Source organism: Oryzias latipes, chromosome 12 (assembly GCF_053564925.1).
Source record: "Oryzias latipes strain Hd-rR chromosome 12, Olatipes_Hd-rR_3.1".
NCBI classification, from domain to species: Eukaryota; Metazoa; Chordata; class Actinopteri; order Beloniformes; family Adrianichthyidae; genus Oryzias; species Oryzias latipes.
Window position 1 is genome coordinate 32,311,832 of NC_136248.1, and position 12,052 is coordinate 32,323,883.

Here is a 12,052-nt window from a genome sequence, read left to right on the forward strand (position 1 = left end):
CTCATGTCAGTAATAGTCTCCTCGTGTCTCCTCAGTAATCACCTAGTCTCCTCAGTAATCACCTTCGTCATGTAAGCAATTACCTCGTCAGCAAACACCTCCTTGTGTCAGCAATCAACTCCTCATGTCAGTAATCACCTCCTCGTGTCAGTAATCACCTCCTCGTGTCAGTAATCCAGTCCTCGTGTCAGAAATAGCCTCCTTGTGTCAGAAATAGCCTCCTTGTGTCAGAAATAGCCTCCTTGTGTCAGTAAACGCCTCCTTGTGTCAGTAAACGCCTCCTTGTGTCAGTAAACGCCTCCTCGTGTCAGTAATCACCTCCCTGTGTCAGCAATCACCTCCCTGTGTCAGCAATCACCTCCTCGTGTCAGTAATCCAGTCTCCCCGTGTCAGTAAACACCTCCTCGTGTCAGTAATCACCTCCTTGTGTCAGCAATTACCTCCTCGTCTCAGTAATCCACTCCTCGTGTCAGCAATTACTTCCTCGTCTCAGTGATCCACTCCTCGTGTCAGTAATCACCTCCTCGTCTCAGTAATCCACTCCTCGTGTCAGCAATCACCACCTCATGTCAGCAATCACCTCTTCGTGTCAGTAAACTTCTCCTCGTGTCAGCAATCACCTCCTCGTGTCAGCAATCACCTCCTCGTGTCAGTAAACGCCTCCTCGTGTCAGTAAACGCCTCTTCGTGTCAGTAATCATCTCCTCGTGTCAGTAATCACCTCTTCGAGTCAGTAAACGCCTCCTCGTGTCAGTAAACGCCTCCTCGTGTCAGTAAACGCCTCCTCGTGTCAGTATACGCCTCTTCGTGTCAGTAATCCACTCCTCGTGTCAGTAATCACCTCCTCTTGTCAGTAATCACCTCCTCGTGTCAGTAATCACCTTTTCGTGTCAGCAATCACCTCCTCGTGTCAGTAATGACCTCCTCATGTCAGTAATAGTCTCCTCGTGTCTCCTCAGTAATCACCTAGTCTCCTCAGTAATCACCTTCGTCATGTAAGCAATTATCTCGTCAGCAAACACCTCCTTGAGTCAGCAATCACCTTCTTGTGTCAGTAAACGCCTCTTCGTGTCAGTAAACGCCTCCTCGTGTCAGTAATCACCTCCTCGTGTCAGTAAACGCCTCCTCGTGTCAGTAAACTTCTCCTCGTGTCAGCAATCACCACCTCATGTCAGCAATCACCTCCTCGTGTCAGTAAACTTCTCCTCGTGTCAGCAATCACCTCCTCGTGTCAGCAATCACCTCCTCGTGTCAGTAAACGCCTCCTCGTGTCAGTAAATTCCTCCTCGTGTCAGTAAACGCCTCCTCGTGTCAGTAAACGCCTCCTCGTGTCAGTAATCATATCCTCGTGTCAGTAATCACCTCCTCGTGTCAGTAAACGCCTCCTCGTGTCAGTAAACGCCTTCTCGTGTCAGTAAACGCCTCCTCGTGTCAGTATACGCCTCTTCGTGTCAGTAATCCACTCCTCGTGTCAGTAATCACAACCTCTTGTCAGTAATCACCTCCTCGTGTCAGTTATCACCTCCTCGTGTCAGCAATCACCTCCTCGTGTCAGTATACGCCTCCTCGTGTCAGTATACGCCTCCTCGTGTCAGTAAACGCCTCCTCGTGTCAGTAAACTTCTCCTCGTCTCAGTGATCCACTCCTCGTGTCAGCAATCACCTCCTCGTGTCAGTAAACGCCTCCTCGTGTCAGTAAACGCCTCCTCGTGTCAGTAATCATCTCCTCGTGTCAGTAATCACCTCCTCGTGTCAGTAAACGCCTCCTCGTGTCAGTAAACTTCTCCTCGTGTCAGCAATCACCACCTCATGTCAGCAATCACCTCCTGTCTGTAAACGCCTCCTCGTGTCAGTAAACGCCTCCTCGTGTCAGTATACGCCTCTTCGTGTCAGTAATCCACTCCTCGTGTCAGTAATCACCTCCTCGTTTCAGTAATCACCTCCTCGTGTCAGTAATCACCTCCTCGTGTCAGCAATCACCTCCTTGTGTCAGTAAACGCCTCCTCGTGTCAGTAATCACCTCCTCGTGTCAGTAAACGCCTCCTTGTGTCAGTAAACTTCTCCTCGTGTCAGCAATCACCACCTCATGTCAGCAATCACCTCCTTCTGTCAGTAAACGCCTCCTTGTGTCAGTAAACGCCTCCTCATGTCAGTTTACGCCTCCTCGTGTCAGTATACGCCTCCTCGTGTCAGTAATCCACTCCTCGTGTCAGTAATTATCTCCTCGTGTCAGCAATCACCTCCTTGTGTCAGTTATCACCTCCTCGTGTCAGTAAACACCTCCTCGTGTCAGTAATCACCTCCTTGTGTCAGCAATTACCTCCTCGTCTCAGTAATCCACTCCTCGTGTCAGCAATTACTTCCTCGTCTCAGTGATCCACTCCTCGTGTCAGTAATCACCTCCTCGTCTCAGTAATCCACTCCTCGTGTCAGCAATCACCACCTCATGTCAGCAATCACCTCCTTCTGTCAGTAAACGCCTCCTTGTGTCAGTAAACGCCTCCTCATGTCAGTTTACGCCTCGTCGTGTCAGTATACGCCTCCTCGTGTCAGTAATCCACTCCTCGTGTCAGTAATTATCTCCTCGTGTCAGCAATCACCTCCTTGTGTCAGTTATCACCTCCTCGTGTCAGTAAACACCTCCTCGTGTCAGTAATCACCTCCTTGTGTCAGCAATTACCTCCTCGTCTCAGTAATCCACTCCTCGTGTCAGCAATTACTTCCTCGTCTCAGTGATCCACTCCTCGTGTCAGTAATCACCTCCTCGTCTCAGTAATCCACTCCTCGTGTCAGCAATCACCACCTCATGTCAGCAATCACCTCCTCGTGTCAGTTAACTTCTCCTCGTGTCAGCAATCACCTCCTCGTGTCAGCAATCACCTCCTCGTGTCAGTAAACGCCTCCTCGTGTCAGTAAACGCCTCCTCGTGTCAGTAATCATCTCCTCGTGTCAGTAATCACCTCCTCGTGTCAGTAAACGCCTCCTCGTGTCAGTAAACGCCTCCTCGTGTCAGTAAACGCCTCCTCGTGTCAGTATACGCCTCTTCGTGTCAGTAATCCACTCCTCGTGTCAGTAATCACCTCCTCTTGTCAGTAATCACCTCCTCGTGTCAGTAATCACCTCCTCGTGTCAGCAATCACCTCCTCGTGTCAGTAATGACCTCCTCATGTCAGTAATAGTCTCGTCGTGTCTCCTCAGTAATCACCTAGTCTCCTCAGTAATCACCTTCGTCATGTAAGCAATTACCTCGTCAGCAAACACCTCCTTGAGTCAGCAATCACCTTCTTGTGTCAGTAAACGCCTCTTCGTGTCAGTAAACGCCTCCTCGTGTCAGTAATCACCTCCTCGTGTCAGTAAACGCCTCCTCGTGTCAGTAAACTTCTCCTCGTGTCAGCAATCACCACCTCATGTCAGCAATCACCTCCTCGTGTCAATAAACTTCTCCTCGTGTCAGCAATCACCTCCTCGTGTCAGCAATCGCCTCCTCGTGTCAGTAAACGCCTCCTCGTGTCAGTAAACGCCTCCTCGTGTCAGTAAACGCCTCCTCGTGTCAGTAATCATATCCTCGTGTCAGTAATCACCTCCTCGTGTCAGTAAACGCCTCCTCGTGTCAGTAAACGCCTTCTCGTGTCAGTAAACGCCTCCTCGTGTCAGTATACGCCTCTTCGTGTCAGTAATCCACTCCTCGTGTCAGTAATCACAACCTCTTGTCAGTAATCACCTCCTCGTGTCAGTTATCACCTCCTCGTGTCAGCAATCACCTCCTCGTGTCAGTTATCACCTCCTCGTGTCAGCAATCACCTCCTCGTGTCAGTATACGCCTCCTCGTGTCAGTATACGCCTCCTCGTGTCAGTAATCCACTGCTCGTGTCAGCAATCACTTCCTCGTCTCAGTGATCCACTCCTCGTGTCAGCAATCACCTCCTCGTGTCAGTAAACGCCTCCTCGTGTCAGTAAACGCCTCCTCGTGTCAGTAATCATCTCCTCATGTCAGTAATCACCTCCTCGTGTCAGTAAACGCCTCCTCGTGTCAGTAAACTTCTCTTCGTGTCAGCAATCACCACCTCATGTCAGCAATCACCTCCTTCTGTCTGTAAACGCCTCCTCGTGTCAGTAAACGCCTCCTCGTGTCAGTATACGCCTCTTCGTGTCAGTAATCCACTCCTCGTGTCAGTAATCACCTCCTCGTTTCAGTAATCACCTCCTCGTGTCAGTAATCACCTCCTCGTGTCAGCAATCACCTCCTTGTGTCAGTAAACGCCTCCTCGTGTCAGTAATCACCTCCTCGTGTCAGTAAACGCCTCCTTGTGTCAGTAAACTTCTCCTCGTGTCAGCAATCACCACCTCATGTCAGCAATCACCTCCTTCTGTCAGTAAACGCCTCCTTGTGTCAGTAAACGCCTCCTCATGTCAGTTTACGCCTCCTCGTGTCAGTATACGCCTCCTCGTGTCAGTAATCCACTCCTCGTGTCAGTAATTATCTCCTCGTGTCAGTAATTATCTCCTCGTGTCAGCAATCACCTCCTTGTGTCAGTTATCACCTCCTCGTGTCAGTAAACGCCTCCTCGTGTCAGTAATCCACTCCTCGTGTCAGCAATTACGTCCTCGTGTCAGCAATCACCTCCTCGTGTCAGCAATCACCTCCTCGTGTCAGTAATCACCTCCTCGTGTCAGTAATCACCTCCTCGTCTCAGTAATCCACTCTTTGTGTCAGCAATCACCTCCTTGTGTCAGTTATCACCTCCTCGTGTCAGTAAACGCCTCCTCGTGTCAGTAATCCACTCCTCGTGTCAGCAATTACCTCCTCGTGGCAGCAATCACCTCCTCGTGTCAGCAATCACCTCCTCGTGTCAGCAATCACCTCCTCGTGTCAGTAATCACCTCCTCGTCTCAGTAATCACCTCCTCGTCTCAGTAATCACCTCCTCGTGTCAGTAATCACCTCCTTGTGTTAGCAATCACATCCTCTTGTCTGAAATGACCTCCTCATGTCAGTAATAAACTCCTCGTGTCTCCTCAGTAATCACCTAGTCTCCTCAGTAATCACCTTCGTCATGTAAGCAATTACCTCGTCAGCAAACACCTCCTTGTGTCAGCAATCACCTTCTTGTGTCAGCAATCATCTCCTCGTGTCAGCAATCACCTCCTCGTGTCAGCAATCACCTCCTCGTGTCAGTAATCACCTCCTCGTGTCAGTTATCATCTCCTCGTGTCAGTAATCACCTCCTCGTGTCAGTAATCGCCTCCTTGTGTCAGTAAACTTCTCCTCGTGTCAGCAATCACCACCTCATGTCAGCAATCACCTCCTTCTGTCAGTAAACGCCTCCTCGTGTCAGTAAACGCCTCTTCGTGTCAGTAATCACCTCCTCGTGTCAGTAATCACCTCTTCGTGTCAGCAATCACCTCCTTGTGTCAGTAAACGCCTCCTCGTGTCAGTAATCACCTCCTCGTGTCAGTAAACGCCTCCTTGTGTCAGTAAACTTCTCCTCGTGTCAGCAATCACCACCTCATGTCAGCAATCACCTCTTTCTGTCAGTAAACGCCTCCTCGTGTCAGTATACGCCTCTTCGTGTCAGTAATCCACTCATCGTGTCAGTAATCACCTCCTCGTGTCAGTAATCACCTCCTCGTGTCAGTAATCACCTCCTCGTGTCAGTAATCACCTCCTCGTGTCAGCAATCTCCTCCTTGTGTCAGTAAACGCCTCCATGTGTCAGTTAACGCCTCCTCGTGTCAGTAAACGCTTCCTCGTGTCAGTAATCATCTCCTCGTGTCAGCAATCACCTCCTCGTCTCAGTAATCCACTGCTCGTGTCAGCAATCACTTCCTTGTCTCAGTGATCCACCTTTCGTGTCAGTAATCACCTCCTCGTCTCAGTAATCCACTCCTTGTGTCAGCAATCACCTCTTTGTGTCAAATATCACCTCCTCGTGTCAGTAAACGCCTCCTCGTGTCAGTAATCCACTCCTCGTGTCAGCAATTACGTCCTCGTGTCAGCAATCACCTCCTCGTGTCAGCAATCACCTCCTCGTGTCAGTAATCACTTCCTCGTGTCAGTAATCACCTCCTCGTCTCAGTAATCCACTCCTTGTGTCAGCAATCACCTCCTTGTGTCATTTATCACCTCCTCGTGTCAGTAAACGCCTCCTCGTGTCAGTAATCCACTCCTCGTGTCAGCAATCACCTCCTCGTGTCAGCAATCACCTCCTCGTGTCAGCAATCACCTCCTCGTGTCGGTAATCACCTCCTCGTGTCAGTAATCACCTCCACGTCTCAGTAATCACCTCCTGGTCTCAGTAATAACCTCCTCGTCTCAGTAATCCACTCCTTGTGTCAGCAATCACCTCCTCGTGTCAGTAATCACCTCCTTGTGTTAGCAATCACCTCCTCTTGTCTGTAATGACCTCCTCATGTCAGTAATAGTCTCCTCGTGTCTCCTCAGTAATCACCTAGTCTCCTCAGTAATCACCTTCGTCATGTAAGCAATTACCTCGTCAGCAAACACCTCCTTGTGTCAGCAATCAACTCCTCATGTCAGTAATCACCTCCTCGTGTCAGTAATCACCTCCTCGTGTCAGTAATCCAGTCCTCGTGTCAGAAATAGCCTCCTTGTGTCAAAAATAGCCTCCTTGTGTCAGAAATAGCCTCCTTGTGTCAGTAAACGCCTCCTTGTGTCAGTAAACGCCTCCTTGTGTCAGTAAACGCCTCCTCGTGTCAGTAATCAACTCCTCGTATCAGTAATCACCTCCCTGTGTCAGCAATCACCTCCCTGTGTCAGCAATCACCTCCTCGTGTCAGTTATCCAGTCTCCTCGTGTCAGTAAACACCTCCTCGTGTCAGTAATCACCTCCTTGTGTCAGCAATTACCTCCTCGTCTCAGTAATCCACTCCTCGTGTCAGCAATTACTTCCTCGTCTCAGTGATCCACTCTTCGTGTCAGCAATTACTTCCTCGTCTCAGTGATCCACTCCTCGTGTCAGCAATCACCACCTCATGTCAGCAATCACCTCCTCGTGTCAGTAAACTTCTCCTCGTGTCAGCAATCACCTCCTCGTGTCAGCAATCACCTCCTCGTGTCAGTAAACGCCTCCTCGTGTCAGTAAACGCCTCCTCGTGTCAGTAATCATCTCCTCGTGTCAGTAATCACCTCCTCGTGTCAGTAAACGCCTCCTCGTGTCAGTAAACGCCTCCTCGTGTCAGTAAACGCCTCCTCGTGTCAGTATACGCCTCTTCGTGTCAGTAATCCACTCCTCGTGTCTGTAATCGCCTCCTCTTGTCAGTAATCACCTCCTCGTGTCAGTAATCACCTCCTCGTGTCAGCAATCACCTCCTCGTGTCAGTAATGACCTCCTCATGTCAGTAATAGTCTCCTCGTGTCTCCTCAGTAATCACCTAGTCTCCTCAGTAATCACCTTCGTCATGTAAGCAATTACCTCGTCAGCAAACACCTCCTTGTGTCAGCAATCACCTTCTTGTGTCAGTAAACGCCTCTTCGTGTCAGTAAACGCCTCCTCGTGTCAGTAATCACCTCCTCGTGTCAGTAAACGCCTCTTCGTGTCGGTAAACTTCTCCTCGTGTCAGCAATCACCTCCTCGTGTCAGTAAACTTCTCCTCGTGTCAGCAATCACCTCCTCGTGTCAGCAATCACCTCCTCGTGTCAGTAAACGCCTCCTCGTGTCAGTAAACGCCTCCTCGTGTCAGTAAACGCCTCCTCGTGTCAGTAAACGCCTCCTCGTGTCAGTAAACGCCTCCTCGTGTCAGTAAACGCCTCCTCGTGTCAGTAATCATATCCTCGTGTCAGTAATCACCTCCTCGTGTCAGTAAACGCCTCCTCGTGTCAGTAAACGCCTTTTCGTGTCAGTAAACGCCTCCTCGTGTCAGTATACGCCTCTTCGTGTCAGTAATCCACTCCTCGTGTCAGTAATCACAACCTCTTGTCAGTAATCACCTCCTCGTGTCAGTTATCACCTCCTCGTGTCAGCAATCACCTCCTCGTGTCAGTATACGCCTCCTCGTGTCAGTATACGCCTCCTCGTGTCAGTAATCCACTGCTCGTGTCAGCAATCACTTCCTCGTCTCAGTGATCCACTCCTCGTGTCAGCAATCCCCTCCTCGTGTCAGTAAACGCCTCCTCGTGTCAGTAAACGCCTTCTCGTGTCAGTAATCATCTCCTCGTGTCAGTAATCACTTCCTCGTGTCAGTAAACGCCTCCTCGTGTCAGTAAACTTCTCCTCGTGTCAGCAATCACCACCTCATGTCAGCAATCACCTCCTTCTGTCTGTAAACGCCTCCTCGTGTCAGTAAACGCCTCCTCGTGTCAGTATACGCCTATTCGTGTCAGTAATCCACTCCTCGTGTCAGTAATCACCTCCTCGTTTCAGTAATCACCTCCTCGTGTCAGTAATCACCTCCTCGTGTCAGCAATCACCTCCTTGTGTCAGTAAACGCCTCCTCGTGTCAGTAATCACCTCCTCGTGTCAGTAAACGCCTCCTTGTGTCAGTAAACTTCTCCTCGTGTCAGCAATCACCACCTCATGTCAGCAATCACCTCCTTCTGTCAGTAAACGCCTCCTTGTGTCAGTAAACGCCTCCTCATGTCAGTTTACGCCTCCTCGTGTCAGTATACGCCTCCTCGTGTCAGTAATCCACTCCTCGTGTCAGTAATTATCTCCTCGTGTCAGCAATCACCTCCTTGTGTCAGTTATCACCTCCTCGTGTCAGTAAACGCCTCTTCGTGTCAGTAATCCACTCCTCGTGTCAGCAATTACGTCCTCGTGTCAGCAATCACCTCCTCGTGTCAGCAATCACCTCCTCGTGTCAGTAATCACCTCCTCGTGTCAGTAATCACCTCCTCGTCTCAGTAATCCACTCCTTGTGTCAGCAATCACCTCCTTGTGTCAGTTATCACCTCCTCGTGTCAGTAAACGCCTCCTCGTGTCAGTAATCCACTCCTCGTGTCAGCAATTACCTCCTCGTGGCAGCAATCACCTCCTCGTGTCAGCAATCACCTCCTCGTGTCAGCAATCACCTCCTCGTGTCAGTAATCACCTCCTCGTCTCAGTAATCACCTCCTCGTCTCAGTAATAACCTCCTCGTCTCAGTAATCCACTCCTTGTGTCAGCAATCACCTCCTCGTGTCAGTTATCACCTTCTTGTGTTAGCAATCACCTCCTCTTGTCTGAAATGACCTCCTCATGTCAGTAATAGTCTCCTCGTGTCTCCTCAGTAATCACCTAGTCTCCTCAGTAATCACCTTCGTCATGTAAGCAATTACCTCGTCAGCAAACACCTCCTTGTGTCAGCAATCACCTTCTTGTGTCAGCAATCATCTCCTCGTGTCAGCAATCACCTCCTCGTGTCAGCAATCACCTCCTCGTGTCAGTAAACGCCTCCTCGTGTCAGTAAACGCCTCCTCGTGTTAGTAATCACCTCCTCGTGTCAGTAAACGCCTCCTCGTGTCAGTAAACTTCTCCTCGTGTCAGCAATCACCACCTCATGTCAGCAATCACCTCCTCGTGTCAGTAAACTTCTCCTCGTGTCAGCAATCACCTCCTCGTGTCAGCAATCACCTCCTCGTGTCAGTAAACGCCTCCTCGTGTCAGTAAACGCCTCCTCGTGTCAGTAAACGCCTCCTCGTGTCAGTAAACGCCTCCTCGTGTCAGTAAACGCCTCCTCGTGTCAGTAATCATATCCTCGTGTCAGTAATCGCCTCCTCGTGTCAGTAAACGCCTCCTCGTGTCAGTAAACGCCTTCTCGTGTCAGTATACGCCTCTTCGTGTCAGTAATCCATTCCTCGTGTCAGTAATCACAACCTCTTGTCAGTAATCACCTCCTCGTGTCAGTAATCACCTCCTCGTGTCAGCAATCACCTCCTCGTGTCAGTAATCGTCTCCTCGTGCCAGTAAATGCCTCCTCGTGTCAGTATACGCCTCCTCGTGTCAGTATACGCCTCCTCGTGTCAGTATACGCCTCTTCGTGTCAGTATACGCCTCCTCGTGTCAGTAATCCACTGCTCGTGTCAGCAATCACTTCCTCGTCTCAGTGATCCACTCCTCGTGTCAGCAATCACCTCCTCGTGTCAGTAAACGCCTCCTCGTGTCAGTAAACGCCTTCTCGTGTCAGTAAACTTCTCCTTGTGTCAGCAATCACCACCTCATGTCAGCAATCAGCTCGTTCTGTCTGTAAACGCCTCCTCGTGTCAGTAAACACTTCCTCGTGTCAGTATACGCCTCTTCGTGTCAGTAATCCACTCCTCGTGTCAGTAATCACCTCCACGTGTCAGTAATCACCTCCTCGTGTCAGTAATCACCTCCTCGTGTCAGCAATCACCTCCTTGTGTCAGTAAACGCCTCCTTGTGTCAGTAATCACCTCCTCGTGTCAGTAAACGCCTCCTTGTGTCAGTAAACTTCTCTTCGTGTCAGCAATCACCACCTCATGTCAGCAATCACCTCCTTCTGTCAGTAAACGCCTCCTCGTGTCAGTAAACGCCTCCTCGTGTCAGTATACGCCTCTTCGTGTCAGTAATCCACTCATCGTGTCAGTAATCACATCCTCGTGTCAGTAATCACCTCGTGTCAGTAATCACCTCCTCGTGTCAGCAATCACCTCCTCGTGTCAGTAAACGCCTTCTTCTGTCAGTAAACGCCTCCTTGTGTCAGTAAATGCCATCTTCGTGTCAGTTTACGCCTCCTCGTGTCAGTATACGCCTCCTCGTGTCAGTAATCCACTCCTCGTGTCAGTAATTATCTCCTCGTGTCAGCAATCACCTCCTCGTGTCAGCAATCACCTCCTCGTGTCAGCAATCACCTCCTCGTGTCAGCAATCACCTTCCTGCTCCTTCATCTGACATCTGCTCCGTTTCAGGCTGTTCCAGGTTTGGAACCTTGTTGCTGAAATGTGAGAAGAAATCCTCTTTTTTTCTCAGAGATGGTCTTGAAGACCCGCTGGAGGACGCCGGCCTGGTGCAGCAGCAGCTGGACCAGCTGTCCACCATTGGCCGCTGCGAGTATGAGAAAACGTGCGCGCTCCTGGTGCAGCTGTTCGACCAGGCGGCGCAGACCTACCAGGAGCTGCTGCAGTCCACCAACTCCAGCGCTGTGGACGTCACGGTGCAGGAGGGTATGCCCTCGCCTCTGCTGCCCCCACACATGTTCATGCAGGAACTTCAGTGCTGCTCTGCCCTGCAGGTCGGCTAACCTGGCTGGTTTACATCATCGGGGCCGTGATCGGAGGACGGGTGTCCTTCGCCAGCACAGACGAGCAGGACGCCATGGACGGAGAGCTGGTGTGTCGGTAAGAAACCGCCTGACATCCCCCGGCAGCCTCTGAGAACACAGACTGACGGCCCGTCTGTCCTGCAGGGTGCTCCAGCTGATGAACCTGACAGACTCGCGGCTCGCTCAGGCGGGAAACGAGAGGCTGGAGCTAGCCATGCTCAGCTTCTTCGAGCAGTTCAGGAAAATCTACATCGGAGATCAGGTTCAGAAATCATCCAAGGTGAGCTGTTTCCAGCCAACTGGCTCCGTCCTCTGTAGCAAGCCCCGCCCCCACCTGTTTACTCCTTCAGATGTGTTACAAATGTTACAAAAAAATAAAATCATTGTTTACAAACTCAGTTTTAAAGCAGATGCCATTTTTCCCCCAAAGAAACCGATTTGAGGAGTCAGCAGAGAACTAGAGCTAAAACTGTTAAAACAGACTTTAGAGTCCATGGTGACACATCTGTGTTTAATGTTGCATTCAAATAACAGGAAAATGGATTAAAGATCTGCAGTAAACTGCATTAAGAACAGAACAGGAGGAAAACATGACCTTCAGATTGGAGGACGAGTCAAACCTGCTCAAAGGGTTCAAGACTTCCTCAGGATTAAAAATCCTTTGGTTTTAACATATACAAATTACAATGTACCAAATGTTAGTGTGGGTGAATACGAAGCTCTGTGAAGGTGGCAGAGACGACCAGATCCACCACATGAAGCAGAAGAATCTGGATTCTGATCTCCTCTGAACTGGTTCACTTGTATCTGCTTCACTCCTCAGCTTTTACCCAAAGATC

The 12,052-nt window shown here is 50.1% G+C and overlaps 1 protein-coding gene across 2 annotated transcripts in view; it reads left to right on the top strand.

The window, feature by feature from the left end:
• The window catches only part of xpo7 (exportin 7), a 51,011-nt gene that overhangs the window by 25,138 nt on the left and 13,821 nt on the right, over window positions 1-12,052 (top strand). For both annotated transcript variants that reach the window (XM_023961183.2, XM_023961184.2), the window contains exons 12-14: window positions 10,922-11,115; window positions 11,184-11,289; window positions 11,358-11,493. In XM_023961183.2, the coding sequence (XP_023816951.2) occupies window positions 10,922-11,115; window positions 11,184-11,289; window positions 11,358-11,493 (436 nt within the window). The remainder of the gene's footprint in view (window positions 1-10,921; window positions 11,116-11,183; window positions 11,290-11,357; window positions 11,494-12,052) is intronic.